This window comes from Psammomys obesus, unplaced genomic scaffold, assembly GCF_907164565.1.
Source record: "Psammomys obesus unplaced genomic scaffold, mPsaObe1.curated_primary_1811, whole genome shotgun sequence".
Classification (NCBI taxonomy): Eukaryota; Metazoa; Chordata; class Mammalia; order Rodentia; family Muridae; genus Psammomys; species Psammomys obesus.
The window spans coordinates 41,595,752-41,612,509 of record NW_026592118.1 but is presented as its reverse complement, the minus strand read 5'-3'; the positions used below and the strand labels follow the sequence as shown (position 1 = coordinate 41,612,509).

At 35.4% G+C, this 16,758-nt stretch overlaps 1 protein-coding gene across 1 annotated transcript in view; it reads left to right on the top strand.

The window, feature by feature from the left end:
- The window catches only part of Tfec (transcription factor EC), a 67,687-nt gene extending 60,376 nt beyond the window's left edge, over positions 1 to 7,311 (top strand). The window contains exons 5-7 of the mRNA XM_055612545.1: positions 770 to 845; positions 4,726 to 4,873; positions 5,798 to 7,311. Of these exons, the coding sequence (XP_055468520.1) occupies positions 770 to 845; positions 4,726 to 4,873; positions 5,798 to 6,175 (602 nt within the window). The 3' untranslated portion in view covers positions 6,176 to 7,311. The remainder of the gene's footprint in view (positions 1 to 769; positions 846 to 4,725; positions 4,874 to 5,797) is intronic.
- Positions 7,312 to 16,758: the final 9,447 nt, after the last annotated feature.

Here is a 16,758-nt window from a genome sequence, read left to right as displayed (position 1 = left end):
AGGTAACATCAGCCTCACCTAATGACATTGGAAGTGCATAGACTCTACAAAAATCAGACTTCCCAGGTTAGCTACACATCTGTACAACCATCCTTCCAGATATGTCTGATTCAAGCAAGCGTTTACAAACTACCCACCTGTATTATTGAAAACTTTAAATTAGAAAACTAGGACCAGTGAGATAGTTCAGTGGGTAAAAGTGTCGCTGCCGAGTCTGACAACCTGAGATTGACTCTGAGGATCCACGCCACGGAAGGTAAAACCTGTCCCCACAAGATGTCATTTAGCGCATTCCCCAAAAGGCTGAGCTCTCTGGAGACACAATCCAGGTTAACTAGTCATGAGTACAACGTGCTAAACATTGAGGACAGTGTATAAGCAGGGTAACGCATGGGGAATGGCCTTGGAAGATTGCTCTAACAGACTACTAGAACGTGCATGTGTGAGGTATCAAACAGGATAATCACGTGAACATGTGTATGTGTCTGTGTGTGGACGTGTATACCACTGGGAGCAAATACAAAGAATAAAAGTGTTTTGTGGCAAAAAAAAATTTTATCTTGTTATAAAGTACATATTCACAACTCTACCATTACAAATTTTACTGGTAGTGTAATATAGAGTTGAATTTTTATCTTATTATTAAATGCTATCTTTTGACTAACTTGGAATTTTTTTTTACTATTTTAAAAAGATTATTAGATTTTTAGATGACCAACAGTGAACTGTGTTTTAATGAGAATAATCAATAATATTTTTTTCTTAATAGTTGAAAGAAGAAGAAGGTATAATATTAATTACCGAATCAAGGAACTTGGCACTCTTATTCCAAAGTCTAATGATCCGTGAGTTCGAAATCATTTGTGCAATAATGTTGTAGTTTCAGTACCCAAGAAATGGGTGGGTGGGAAAAGGGAAGAGAGATCCAGTGACCAGGAAATGAAGCATCTTATAGTAAAGATAAGTCTACTCGACTGCTTTTGAAATATCTATTTTAGTGTAATAGTTATTAGGTATCAAGGCATTTTCTAGTCTCATCCTTCTGATCATAAAAATAAGTATGAGCTTCCCTCAGATCACAGTGGCTCTCAGCATATTAACAGTTTTGGCAATTCAGTGATAGTGTCAAAGGCTGTTTATGTTGCTGACTGAGATACTCAATTCATGATAATGACATTTCTTCCAATTTAAGATTTACATGAACATTAAAATTGAATTGCCACAGTTTCAAATATGTTCAAATTCAGGAGATTCACATGTGAAAACAAGTAGAACTGTAAAATATTTTTGACTGATGCCAACCAGATTTTGGTGGCCAAGCACAAAGCCAAATGTGGTGTTGGAAACTGAAAATATCAATGAGTCCACTTCTAGATGAAAAAGGCAGAACTAATGAAATAGATGTATATGAGTTCTTGAAATAAGAAGAAAAAACTTAAGTTTTTATTCACATCAACTTATCATCCAGCTTTTCCTTCTTTTCTACCCTTCTATACAAATATTAGGAAAAAGAACCCAGGTGTTGAAGACCTCTGATATATGTAACCTGAAATGACTTTTGAGATAGTGGAAGAATCTTCCAGTTTCTAGGTTCATCAAGAATTAATTAATCAAAATTTCAATTTAGAAAGTAAAGTGTCTCAGAAAAGACCCTGTGCCCGGATATATTTGGTACTTGTAGAGTTCCTATCCTTTCCATATCATACTAACTTCCCTTCTTTGACCTCCCCCCCCCCCAGGGGAGGAGCAGTCCTGTTAGGCCACAGAGGAGGACTTTGCAGCCAGCCTTGAAGATACCTGATAAAACAGGGTCAAATGAAAGGGGAGGAGGTCCTCCCCTATCAGTGGACTTGGAAAGGGGCAGGGAGGAGACCAGGGAGGGAGTTGGGGATGGGGAGGGAATGAGGGAGCGGGATACAGCTGGGACACAGAGTTAACAAATTGTAACTAAAAAGAAAAATTAAAATTAAAAAAAAAGAAAGTAAAGTGGGTTTTTTTTTTTTTTTTTTTTTTTTACAAAAAACAGTCGTGATTTGCAGCTTTAATGATGATTTAAAAATGATCTCTTCAAATATCATCAATTACCCATAATCCATAAATGGGGGTATTAATGAAGAGATACTTGTAAAAATTGAAAACATTCTTTCCTTAAATCTAACAACTAGTAGCAATTAAATAATTTTAGGAAAGAGTTTAACATTTCTCCTCCTGAGCACACTAGACAGTGCAGGCATCAAGGCGAACATGGCAGAAGGACCTAACCCAGAACAGACATCTAGGGGCTCAGGCCTAATTTGGGCAATAGTGATAACCATTCACATCTTCTAATTCACTAAGTTTAGGGCTCTTTTTGTATTCACAGAGAACAGCTGGGTTGGAGAGATGGTTCAGTGGTTAAAATTCGTGCTGCTCTTCTAGAGGAACTGGGTTTGGTGTCCAGCACCTGTGTTGGTCAGCTCACACTTGTCTGTAACTCCAACATTAGGGCATCCAGTGTTTTCCGGCACTGGCAGGCACCTGCACACACACTTGGCATACATTCACAGAGTCAGGCACACATCCAAATCAACTTCTGATGCTCTTGTTTTATAGGTATGAATATGTTTACCTGCATGCCTCTATGTGAGCCATGTGTGTACCTAATCCTACAGGAGAAGCATCAGATTCCTTGATACTAGAGTGACAGGTGTTTGTTAGATTCTATGTGGGTGTTGAGAATCAACTCTGGGTCCTCTGCAACAAAAACTACTGCGCTTAAACATTGAGACAACCCTCCAATCCCTATGCATAAACATTTAAAAATAGATATAAGTCTGTAAAATAGAATAACTAATTGCCTTTTCTTTATAATTGTTTCTATAAAAATAAGGATGGGATATATGAGAATACACTATAAAGATTCTTTGAAGGACTGTCTTCTTTAACATTTAAAGCTATTTTGGTAATATTTCTTCCTTCAGGCTTACGTCATTGTATAGCATATAGGATGACAAGCTTTTCCTATAAGTATTTCAAGCCTTATGTCTTGTATAAGCTGTTCTGCAGTTATTTAACTCTGTCATTCTATCCCCAAATCAGACAGACTATATGTAAATGAGTGAGAATGATTATAGCCACTGAAACTCTTGAAAAAAACTGTCTGTGGCTATCATTCGTCTTGTTTCGGTGTAGGAGACAGAAAATCAATTTACCACAGACTCCGATGAAGGAGAAGAGAGTTGCGAAAACTTCCCCACGTGCATTCTCAAGCATAATTTTCTTCCTTATGGATTCAGTCCTTATGACTCTCAGAAAGGAGGGCTGTTCTTTACCTTGTTGTATTGTGCTATCTGTAGACAAACAGCATTAAAGTGTTGCTGTAAAGACACCAGATAGTCAAACACTGAATATCTCTGTATGTGAATAGATGATACAGGCAGAAAAGACTATCAGCCTGCCATTCAAACTCCTGAGCACTAAATTCTACTTTAGTACATTTCAGTCCCTGGCTTGCTGAGGTCCCGTCTGTTATTTCAATGCCCTTCGGGTTTCTGCAGTGAAAATGTCACGGTTGAATCTAGAGTCTTGATCTGAAGACTCCAAGAATGACTAGTCTTTGAAACAATTTTGACTGTTTGTTTGAATTTTAGATGTTAATACACATAACTTAAAAGTTTCAGGAAAAATACTAGGGAACGATTGTAGGGACAATAGAGAGAAGGCAGAATTTTGTTTGATGACAGCAAAGTGAATAAGAAATACCATTACGATGTGTGGTAGTGGTGAAACCAAAAACTCAAACAGGAAACAAAAAAAAAAAATTAAGATTATCATTTTGAATAAATAGCTCTCAGATGAACCCATTGCAGAGGTGACAGCATTTTCTAACCACTTTAATTAGTGTTTGATAATTAGTTTGTTCTTCGTTCTACTGCATATTAGTAGTTCTCATGCAGCATTACATCCATGATGTTTGCAGATATCAAAATCATTCTTAGCCTCTTCTACACTTCTGTATTTATTATTTTTCCTATATTAAAAGCATTTTAATATTGCTAAAACTTAAAATACTTTTCAGAAATGTTTAATTCTATTGATTTATCTTAAATATTTGAAAATAGTTTTCTGAATTAAGCTTTTAAAATAACAGTGTTAACATTTATGGACAAAAAAATTGATGAAACGGTTTCAGGAAGCTTGCTCTATTGCATAAAAAAAAATGTTATCCAACGTCAATGTTGGGCAACCACTGAGATCACCATTCAAGGAAGAATGTATTTTTTCTTTCTTAGAAACAAAAGCAACCATATTGGGAAATAGGTTAAAAGATTGGTACATTTGAAATGATCTTTAAAAATTTAGGCTTATGTCATCAGTAATGTACATTTCCTAGTTCATTAATGCAGAAATACTGCACATAGATTTTAATCTTAGAGTTAATAATAAAAGCAATTTTCACTAAAAATATAAAAACTGTAATGGTAGAATCATGATATTGCATTTAGCTCTCCCACAAAAAGTCACTTTATTACTTTCTTTTGACACTTATTTTCATTCTGGGATTAATTTTACTATATAAGGGCTTCTTAACTATTCTATTAAAATTTCTATTCAGAAGCAATAATATCTAAGAGTGAATAATAGTCATGTAAATCATTATTTCATATTAATGTAAAAGATTTTGTAAGTTCTTATGAATTCTGCTGACATGCACAATTGTGAAAAGGTTATCTCTCCCTTCTACAGTGATATGCGCTGGAACAAAGGGACCATTCTAAAAGCGTCTGTGGAGTACATCAAGTGGCTACAAAAAGAACAACAGAGAGCCCGGGAGTTAGAACACCGACAGAAGAAATTAGAGCAGGCCAACCGGCAGCTGATGCTTCGAATTCAGGTTCTGGGATGGTTGCCCTGAGCTGCGCCGCGCACATACGGCTAGCCTCACACTGCCCTTATTTATTAGTTTCATTTGTGTATTTTTTTAATTAACAACTATTTTTTTTCTTTGGGAAAGTAACTTTACTGCCTTCTTAGAGGCTTCTGACTTGAATTGTTTCAATTAGATTTCAATTAGAGATTTAAGGCCAAGATGACTTAAATAGACATAGAACGAACGAGAACCAAATGCGGAAAACAATGTTCATTTGACACACTCCTAGTATTATCTCAGCACTCACTCTCCCCTGAAAACTCAGAGGAAACAACATATGTTTCTGTAAGAGAATTTTGGACACTAACTTTCTCCCAGACTATCATTTCTTTGGTAACATTGTTGTGGGTTTCGTTGCCTCCAGGCATATTTTAGTAGTTTACACTGTTACTTCTTATCAGTTCATGTGTCACAAGATTTTCAAATCTGGGCTTCGTATCTTCGTCTCTATCTCTTCTTAATGCAAACATGCATATGGTCAAGTAATACACTTACCCTGTTTCAATGAAATGCTCTTGAGTCATGGCAGGTGATTAGCCAGGAGTCAAAAATGGAAGACTTTCCGGAAGTTACATATTACACTATTTAGTCCAAGCCACATTGCAGCCATCACATGCCATGAAGCTAACAGACATGAGAGGATTTTTTTTTAGGCATTATTTAGGCATTATTATTTTAGACAATATTTAGGCATTGTAAGTACAACAGATTTATGTGTAAAATAATAATAATAATAATAATAATAATAATAATAATAATAAAGTTTATAGTTTGCTCTCCTCTTCATTTTGAATACTAGTTAATATTTTGTTTTATTTTCAGTTTGCTTTTAGTTATTACAGCAACCTCTCCAATGCATTATTTAATGATTCTTATTGGGAATTGCAGGAACTAGAAGTACAGGCCCGTGCTCATGGTCTGCCAATGCTGGCTTCGCTAGGCACAATCGACCCCAGCGCCCACCTCACCAAACAGCAGACCCATTCTGAGAAGAACTGCCTGGGCTACTGCCAACAACTGACTCCATCTCAGGGGACAAGCCCGGAGTTCTGTGAACAAGCTGTGGCCTTCTCTGACCCTTTGTCCCACTTCACAGATTTATCCTACAGTGCTGCTTTGAAGGAGGAACAGCGACTGGAAGGCATGCTACTCAGTGATACAATATGTCCCTTTGGGAGAGACCCATTGCTCTCCGCCATTTCTCCTGCTGTGTCCAAAGCAAGCAGCGGAAGCAGCCTCAGTTCCGAGGATGGCGATGAATTATAAGCCACAAACAGGCTCAAAAACAGGAAGCAACTCCACACTGGTGCTATGCAGTCATGATCTGTGTTTCATGCATTGTTTGCACGTAATCCTTTGAAAGGAATTACATTGCCCGTGGGGGAAAATGTGATCAGAACCAAGGGAAGAACTCATGGGAAGAAGAAGCGTGATGTTAAAGAGTTACTGAAGATTGCAGTATTGCTTTCAGATTTTCTTTTATTTAATTTTCCTGGAAGGTGGTACAGCTTAATAATGGCCCTAGTATGATACCTTCAAAGCAGTGACGTGATAAGATATTATTGGAGCTATAGTCCTTAAAGAGTCTGCAATCTCAGTCTTTTCTTACTTCCATATTCCGTGTCACCTTCTACAACATCATTTTTTTTAAAGAATCAAGACTAACAAATTTGGCGATAATTTCTTTTCCATGGTCTGGTGGACATATTATGTATTGTTGAACCACTATCAGGAAAAAAGTATAAAATATATATTTTTGTCACTTAAACTTGAAACTCAAGTCTGGAATGAACATGACAACTTTTCAAAAATAGAACAAAGAACATTTCCAAAAATGTCATTTTCTAAAATTAGACTCTGACTTCTTTAATCAGTTCAGAAAGACCAATTCTAAACATCTTCTTGCAGATTAGTGTGTGTATGTTCTCTTCAGAAAAGGGAACACAGTGCAGAATCTCCTGTGGGACATGGTCCTGAGATTTAATGGTTTTTACACACACACACACACACACACACATACACACACACACACAATGTAGGGAGGATGTTCATCCCTCTGATTATCTGATCAACACCATAAACTATATTCCAATTCTTATTTTTTTGTTCTTTGAAGGATGTTGTGTAATCAGTTTTAGTAACTAAAATGTAAAATGTCCCTATTCTTGAAAATGTATCTGGTATTTAACACTTGTAATCATGTCCAATGTTAGATATAGATTTTTGGTTGATGTATATTATCTCAAAAATTGACAGGATATTGAACATTAGATTGCCAGCTGATAATCTGTAAACTGGGACTACATTTTATTTTATTTAAATGTGACTAGGAGACGAAGTTCTTGCCCTGTGGTCTGGCTTTTTGTTAACATTTAGTACAATATAAATGTTTGTATATACAGTATTCCATTTGTGTTTTTATTCTTGAACTTTTCTAAACTTTGGGAGTTTTATCAGAACATATATTGCTCTGTCTGACATTATGGCTGGACCTTAATGTATAATCATGACCCAACCAATATCGATGAGTGAAGGCTTAAAACTGTATTGGTCCTTGTGAAAATGTTGAACCAATGAGAAATATATGATCTAATTCTAGAGGAGGCACTCACCAAGACCCAATGAAAAACAAAACTGAAGGGTAGAGGGGCACAGAATTAAAATCTAAACATATGCTGTGAAGCAGAAGAGCAGAGCCAATGGAGATGATTACGAAGTTGGAGGAGAAATGCATCGTGCAAAGTGCACAGGCTGGAAACAAGTGTGTGAGTGGGGGTTAGTGTAGGGGACCAAATGATCAAAGAAAAAAAGTGTGGGAAACTTCTTCATGGGATGTTTGATTGACAGATCTGCGTGCCCTTCTTCAGGGGTTGCAGAGACAAATGAATTTAGGATGCTATAATATAATAGAGATAATGTTTGTTACTAGAATAAAAAGTAAATAACAAGATGTGTAATTCTTGGTTTAGTGTTTTGTCCACAGTATGTCATCCAAAAAGTATTAGGCTCTTAGGCTAACGAAGAGTGGTGAGACTCAAATTCCTCAATGTGGACAGTCTCTTGCTTACCATAAATCAGCTCTGATTTTGGAATGTTGGAATAATTTGATTGTTTGAGATGGAAAAATCATTCATAATTTCTGGGAATTGCCATTAAAATCAGATGTGTAAGATTAACCTAAAATGTGTTTTTGAAAAGATTTTTCTCAATATTTTTAAGAGGACATTTAACACTTTTAATAATAATGATGAACGTTTTCCTCAGGGGTGATAATTTGATTTGACTTTGCAAATAATAGGGAAATAAATGTTCTGTGGCCCAGGCAGAACATACTATTCCAAGTGGAATATTATTTCTTTTGTGTTTCTGCTGTCTCAGTTTCATCGTATCCCGAGGCTTGCATATTCTAAGGTGATGCTGTTATTCTGCCATCATTTTTCATGGTCTTGAGGTAATACTTCTTGTCCATGGAACTGAGGTCTCATAGCGTTTGGGTAAAATAAGGACATCAAGCCTAGACATAAAGTTCTAGAGAAGAGACTAATAAATGTAATGTTCCCTTTAGTATGTATGATCCCAGGGAATTACAAAGTGGATAAGGACACTTTTAAGACAGTGTAGGGTATTGCTATGGCCCCTGTCGACCAAAATAATTTAAAATTTTAAATAGTCATTCCTAACTTTTCACAGCATTGAGGCCTTGAGAACTTAGTGACAGCTATTTATTCTTTCCCCAAGAAAATGGAGAACTATGCATGGACAGTAATTTGCACACGTCATAAGATTTTAAAATTCCCCAGAAAGTCTCCGTGGTTACCAAGTGAAAAGTTTCTGCATCACATCTGTAACTCACACACAGCTACTTAACTATGTCTCTACTGGAACACGGGCATGGCAGCTAATATCTTCTGTAGGGGAGAAACTTCTTAACACCAACAATATTCCAAATCTAATAGTGTTGAGGTTGCATAGGAAAGTAAAGCATGCTGAACGGAAAATTATTTGTTAGAAAGTTATCCGTTCACAAAGTAGTCCATATTCAAGTAACAGCCCTTACTCAACATACCATGTCATTTATGTGTTATAGATTTAAAGTTGAGTTTTCTGCAGACTAAATTCTATATAAATCTTACAATAAAATTTGGCATGAGATATATAAATTTCACATTGAAAATAATATAAATTGCAAAAAAAATGTTTATTTGAGCACCTGTGAGACTTAGGAAGAACCTTAAGAAAAGTGAGGAATAAAAGAATATTGTTGCAGGCTTTACCAAACAGAGAAAGGAAAATCATTTCTCAAAGAATTCTAGCACAAAAGACTGATTATCAAGTCACTATTAATAAACAAGTTGCTAAGCATGCAAAAAATAATACATAATTTCAATGATGTCTTTATTTTAGTAACTTTTTTAAAGATAAGATAACATCCAAGCCAATTTCTCCTCCCATTTATTATAAGACGTTGGATTTCTTCTTATGGATTTGCATTAATCAGTCTTTTCCATGTCCCAATTATCTGACAGTGATGAAGACCTCAGTGATTAGATGTAACTGTGTAGTTCTCATTTCTTCTAATGCTTATTCTTTGAAATGTTTCCTGTTTCAGTTGGAGAACACGTACACAGGACATACTTGCCCGGTTTAGGGTCTTATCAGTGAGGCTTTCTCTGTAAAGCCAAAAAAATAATTCCTCTAAAAATTAAATTGCCAGATGAGCTGGAGACACCCAGAAATAGCCTTCCTCTTCAGTTTTAGCCTCATATGTTCATTCTCAAATGTGACTGTACATAAATTGCTTCATGGGGTTTACCTTAAAAAAAAAAAAACACACACATATTCTTTGATTTTGTGTGCCCATTTACCACAAGAAATTAACTTTTATACAAGAAAAGTCATTTATTTTGTCTTTCATTTAATATTTTAAGTAATATTGAGATTTTCTTATATTTAATGGTATTATGAAAATACCCCCCTATTCTTGTCCTCTTACCGAGGGCTTAACATTTCAATAAATGAATATCATAGCTGAATGCTCCCATTTTTAAGGGGACATGTACTATTGATAATAAGGACAATGCATGATGCATTATAAGCTTCAAAAAGAAATTGAGCTCATTGAATATTTCTACGGGATCTTACGTTGATATTTTCTTTCCTCATGACACCTAAGATGTGCATGAAAACTGAAATCCATTCATCATATTGCTGTTCTATCAGCATTAGATAAACCTGAGTTTGGTGGAAACAACTGAAGCTGGAATTTGCTTCAGTATAGATGTGGGACATGTGTGTAGATGCTACAGAGATACAACACTCGGGGTACCCCAAGCTATGTGTGTTCACATGTTTTTGATGTCAACCTGAGCTCCTGGGAACCGCCTGTACAGGGATTTCATCCATGGCCTCATAAATGAGTGCCGATGCCATGATAAAGTCCTCATCATTAGCCACTGCTTAATATTTTATTATTTGTATGGTTGGTAAATTTGAAAATAAAAATATTTTTAACCTGAAGGGGAGAACCCCACGAAAGCCTATCCTTCAGCTGGATCTAGAGGTATATATACCCTTGCAATAAGAGCGCTTGCAACAGGGGAAGCATAGGCTCAGAAACCAAGAGGGCTATGTGGTAATTTCAAGACTAGCCAGCACGGTGAGTTCTTTATTTGTTGGCGGTGCTTTGCGGTTTGTTTCCATTAACCTGCTTCACTGTTTCTGTGCCACGTGAGTTTCCTGGAGAACTTGAGTGTATGAGAAATTATCAGAAAAGAATTATTTTGATATAAAGCAATGTCTTCTAGGAGTCCTCTGATTTGAGGATAAAATGCCCTTGTGTGCGCTTCATACAGGAAAGGGAACTTTGTATGCTACGTGTGTTTCTTTACAATCTAATGATTTCTATTGTTTCTGCTGATAAAGTACTCAGCAAATTTTCAGTTTTCCCAGCTTAGAAGGCTTAAAGAATAAAAATAACTGTTGTTTGCAAGATTACCTTCTCTATTCCTATGCTACCTTTAAAGTTAAGCATTATATAGTTTTAAACAGAAACCATTTTATTTAAATATTATTTTGTGTGGCAAATAAAATAGTCAAAAGAAAAAGGAGATAATTCTTTTCCCATAAGCTATTTCTTACTTTTAAAAACTGAGTATGAATGCTTAAACAAACTAAATTCCAGAATCTTATCTAGCAACTTAGCCATTGCTTATAGCATGCCAAGCTAAAAATTAATTCAGCTATTTAATCTTAATAATAACAATGTAGTTAAAAATCTTTGACTTTAATAGCATTACATATATATGAATAGCTGAAGTAACATTCCTATAATTTCAGTCTAACATCGGTTATATCAAGAAAACATTGTTAATATAATAAGACTGTAGAATTTGTAATTATTGCTATTTTTCATTTTAATAACAAAGTAATGTGTCTTATTTTCTATGAAAATGAAGAACACTGGTGTACTTTAATGCATACATGAATTTTTGTACAAGTACTTTTTAAATGTACCAATATTTTCTTTGCACATATTAAATGAAAGAGCATAACCATTAAATGTTTTAATATAGTTCTCTTTATTCTGCCCTTGTATATAGACTGTAGTGGGGAAAGCCATATGAGTTAATCATCTGATACTTAACAGCAGAAAGACTTCACAATTGACAACTGCTTGCTACATAGGCCAGGCTGACAACAATGATCCAATATTTTTCCATTATGGAAAGTAATTGTTATATTCTTTAATATGGTCTCCTGCCATCTGCTTCTGCATGCTGTTATGGCTTTGATTTATGGAAAATATTTGTCAGGATGTTGCAAAATTGCTAACAGGCATAGTGGCAGCAGAGAAGTCACTCCGGAACTACAAAGCCTTTTAATATACTAGATACTCCCCAGATGAGCTAAAATAAATAGACTACTGTATTCTAATGTGCAAAACATCTTAAAGCTGCTAATTGCTATTGACTACACCCATCCTTTATTAAGAAAATTAACAAGGAATTTCAGATGTGTTAAGACTTTCTAATATTTAATACCACACTTATGAATTTTGTTCTTAAATACTTCATATATAAAAAAAGATAAAACAGACCCACTTTAAGGTAGTTATAAAATGATAATCTGATTTAAATATAAGCTCAATGTTTTTTCAGGTTTAGTAACAGAAAATAGAACACTATCAGTTCTCAAAATATAGATCGGTAGATAATTTCCACGTAGAAAAAATGGCCAATCCAATACATATGAAAATGAGTCAATGATTTTCTACATAGGCTCAAACACTGGATGGCGGGATGGATTTTATTTTCAGCTTTTAAATGTATATGTCCATAGATGATGTGTTTGTTTATGTTATCTTTATGTTAAAAGGTTTTTCTACAAAAAAGTGCATTATTTTTTTAATCGTTTGATATCAGGTATGAAAGAGACCTTTGAAGCCACCTTTAATCCTCTCTCATTGGAAACACACACACATAAAAACACAGACACACACATGCACACAGGCACTTCGAGTTAAGACAAATTGTTGAGAAAAGCTCTAACACTAATATTTTTCTCACTTTGTTGATGTTTACAATTTTAAAACATAAAAAATATAATATAGACAATGCTTTTGTTAGCCACCAGAAAGAAGGTTGAAATTCACCGTTAAAGCTGTTATAAATTAATCACCCGCGGAGTTCTGAGTATGTGCTGGCTAAGGGGTACAATATGATGTCACTCATATGCTACATAACATATCATAACATATATGTTAAATAGATATCAGTTGCATTAACTGGGAACCGTAGGACAAGATTACAGCATTCTAGATGCTGAAGAACAAATCCACCACATTGTGGTTAAGGATATGATTCACATAATAAGAAAAAGTTGCCTCCAGGCTATTGTTCCCAGCATAGATTAAAATCTACATATTGCTTCTCCTTATGTCAAAACATCTGGCGCCTGCAAATGCTAACGTTTCCTTTAAAAGTTTCAGGAGCCAGGAAAAGTGGATTGGAAACGTTGCATGCGATTCATTTAAGCAGTATAATAGAATAAGAGCTATGCTTGGAAAAAAAAATAAATTGCTGCAAACAATACTACAGTCAAGAGTATAATTTATTTGCTTATACATAAAAAGTAATGTGTGCATAGGTAGAGAAAACTGTGTTTGAGCTTTATGTTAATCTCTTTAAAATAGTTATTTTGTATAATTATATGGAACAGGTAGATTTTTAAGAGCTGCAAGATTTGCCATCACCTTAACTGTGCTGGCAACAGTCCACAGTAGAATAAAGCTTATTCTTATATGTTTAGGACAGAATCAGAAGATTCTTAAAACATTCACCCTAGAAATATATTTCTGTTTATTCATGGATAAACAGAAGAAATGCATTGGAAACATAGATTGATCTTTTCCATGTACTTCCTCAACTCAGTACTCTTAGTCTTTACAATGGTTGCCCTAGTTTGATTATGTTCTTTTTTTTTCTTGAGATAATATTTAATATTACACAGTTTTTATTCAGTTTACATGCTTGTTGTAGCCCTATTTCTCCTTCTCTCCCAGACCCACCCCTTCCCTCTCACGTCCTCCCTCCCCTTCTCCTCAGAAAAAGGGAGCTCCCTTTTCCATCCACCTAACCTCATCAAGTTGCATCAAGACTGATTGTGTCCTCTTCCCCTTTGACCTTTGGCCAGGGGGAAGCTATCAAAAAGCTGGCAAGTGAGACCCTGACCAATGCAGTCCCCAGTTCTCTTACTAGAGGACTCACATGAAGGCTAAGCTCAGCCATCTGTTACATCTTTGTAGGGGGCCTAGGTCCAGTTCATGCAGGGTTCTTGGTTGACACTTCAGTCTCAGCAAGCCCCTCTGGGCCCTGGTTAATTGTCTCCGTTAGTCTTCCTGAGGAGCTCCTGTCATCTCCAGGTACTTTTCTCATTCCTCCCACTTCCCCACAGACTCCTTATGTCCAATGTTTGGCTCTGAGACTCAGGCTCTGTTTTGAGGCACTGCTTGGTAGAATTTCTCAAGAGACAACCTTGACAGGCTTCTGTCTGAGAGCTTGAACCTCTTGACACTGAAAAGCTTTTTTAAGGCAAAGTACAATGTCAATAGAATGAAACGAGTCTACAGTTGGAAAAAGGTCATCACCCAGCCTATATAGGACAAAGGGTTAATTCCCAAAATATATAATGAATTTAAGCAATCAAACACCAATAAACAAAACAAAAACAGAAAAACAATTTAAACGGAGCACAGAACTAAAAGAATTCTCAACAGAGGAATATCAAGTGGCTGAGAAGCACTTAAACACTCAGCTTCCTTAGTTATCAGGGAAATGCAAGTCAACACCAAGTCTGAGATTCCATCTCACACTGGCCTGAGAGGCTAAGATCAAAATCTCATGCTGGTGAAGGTGTGGAGAAAGGGGAACCCTGCTCCATTATGTCCTTTAACTAACAAGGGCTTTTGAGATTTTTCCATTTGTTAGGCTTTTCCTCATCACAGTAGTCTATGGTTATCACCATCATAATGCTTTCTGGATGCATCAGCCAGTTGCCCTTCCAATTCTACTCCTGGATTGCTGTCGAAGGCATAAATTCTCTACATGAATGGTCATAGACCCAAATATATTCCTCAGCTATCTCTCTTTTCTACAGTGTTTATCATTGTGTTTTATTTAACCTATAGTTAATGATTAAGTGATATTTTATTTTTACTTGTTGATAAGGAAAGCACCAGTGTGTCAGATATTTTAGATAACAAAATAGTGCTTCCTGAGGGCTGTGACCACCCTTGACAGGCTTCACCTTTCCATCATTCCTACAGTTCTTTCAGATGCAACTAAGTCTGTATTCTCTTGAGGATTTTCTAAAATATGACTTCTTATAACAATAAGGCGTATAAGAAATTGTTTCTAGAGTTTGACATTTCTTTCTTCAATTAATTAATTAATTAATTAATTAATTACTATGACTAAAAAGACATGCTTGCTGTTGAAGAGAATATGAAAGGCCTGTAACCAATACAAATTGTATTTATTTATTTATTTATTTATTTATTTGCTTACTTACTTACTTACTTACTTACTTTTTAGTAAGGTGTACACATGGGATATTGGGAAAATCCAGGGAATTCTTCAAGCAAACATCAGCTCACCCGATTATCTCTCAGATAAACTGAGAACTGAAGACAAATGAAAGCTAGTTCAGTGCAGGGAGTAGGTGGGAAAGAAAAGAGTAAAGAGTCCTTTAAGTGCAGACAGTCTGTCACCACCATTCCTCATTTAGGCCACAGAATATTCATATACATAAAAGTGTATGATACTTTTATATAGAAGCATGGATTATTTGGGATTTTAGAAAATTTGAGTTTACTAAGAGTACTGTGTCTTACACCTTATAAACACCTTATTATTTATCTATATGTATTTTAAAATACATTTTACATTAAAATAGAACTATCTACCATCCCATATAGGCAATTAATGACTGCTGGGAGAAGGAAAATTAGCCTTTCACAGGGAGGAGCACACGCATACATTTCCGTCGGGGATAGAGGAGGAGCAGAAGTGATGATTATATATGGAACTCAGAGTACGGTTAGCAAATATCTCTACCACAACTTACTATCCCTTCTCAGACAGAAGAGAAAGCTTTCTTAGGAGTACTAATTATATTGTAATTTCCACTCTTTCAACCAGTGGTCTTCCTTCTAAGTAACTCACTTTGCTTATGCATGCTAAGAAATAACCAGTAAAATCTTGCTTTTCTTCATCAGCGGTCTTCATATTTCATTTGAAAGAAGCATTTGAAAAAAAAAAAAAGAGCAATGAGGGGAGACAAAGATCACTATTCAGTAACTTATATCTCAACATCACAGTGGTTAAACTGTGGCACTGTACATGAAGAACAGTTTCAGGGAGAGAACCAAAACAAAGAAATATTTAAATTATCATAAAGCAACCCAGAGGAGACACCTCTGGAAGTGGTGTCAGAACGACACTAGATGTCCATCAGCATGAAACTTAGAATATCCACTGAGTGGAAAATTGTGCCAGGCATGAAAAGCAATGGCAAAAACTACTATGGTCTGATATGGATAAATAATGTAAGACTAGATTATTTTTATTTACTAATATGTGATACAGAACTACATGAAGAGTATTTTCATGTAGAAGACTAAATATCCATAACTTCTGTATATACAGAAATAAAGTGTAAAGGAATATACAGGAGAGTAGTAGCTGTTAATGGTGGAGAAATTAGGGGAACACCTTTACAATATATATTTTAATTCTTTATGTAGTCCTAGTCTTTTTAAGTCCTTTAGTATATGTATTTGTTATATATACAAAATACAAAACTAAAACTAAAAGTTCATTAAATTTACATAAATGGTTTATTTCTCAGTTTCATTTTCCATCATCCTACAGTACTTCCTGTGATGATGGGTTTTGAGTCCTCCTTCAACCTTCTGTGTTTACATAAAAATTAAGCAAAGGAAACAAAACAGAGGTGGCCTACTGGAACTTATTTAATGGCAAGTTTCTCAGAAGGAATTTTATGTATACCATAACATTAATAATTAGCGTTTCTTAAATTGTTAAGAGCTCATAAGGCTAATTATTAAGACCCAAAGATAGCCTCATTCTTACTCTGAAATGTGTTGACTGGATTACTACATGGTAATGAAAGCCTCTCAGTTGTGTCTAAAATCAGATCTTTAAAATGAGAAAAAAAATTCTTGAATATTGTTGTGGGTCCAGTCTAATCATGAGCTCTTAGAGGCACCTATGCTCAGAACTGTCAGAACCTCTTCACTCATATGAGATGGGAATGGCATGATTTACTGT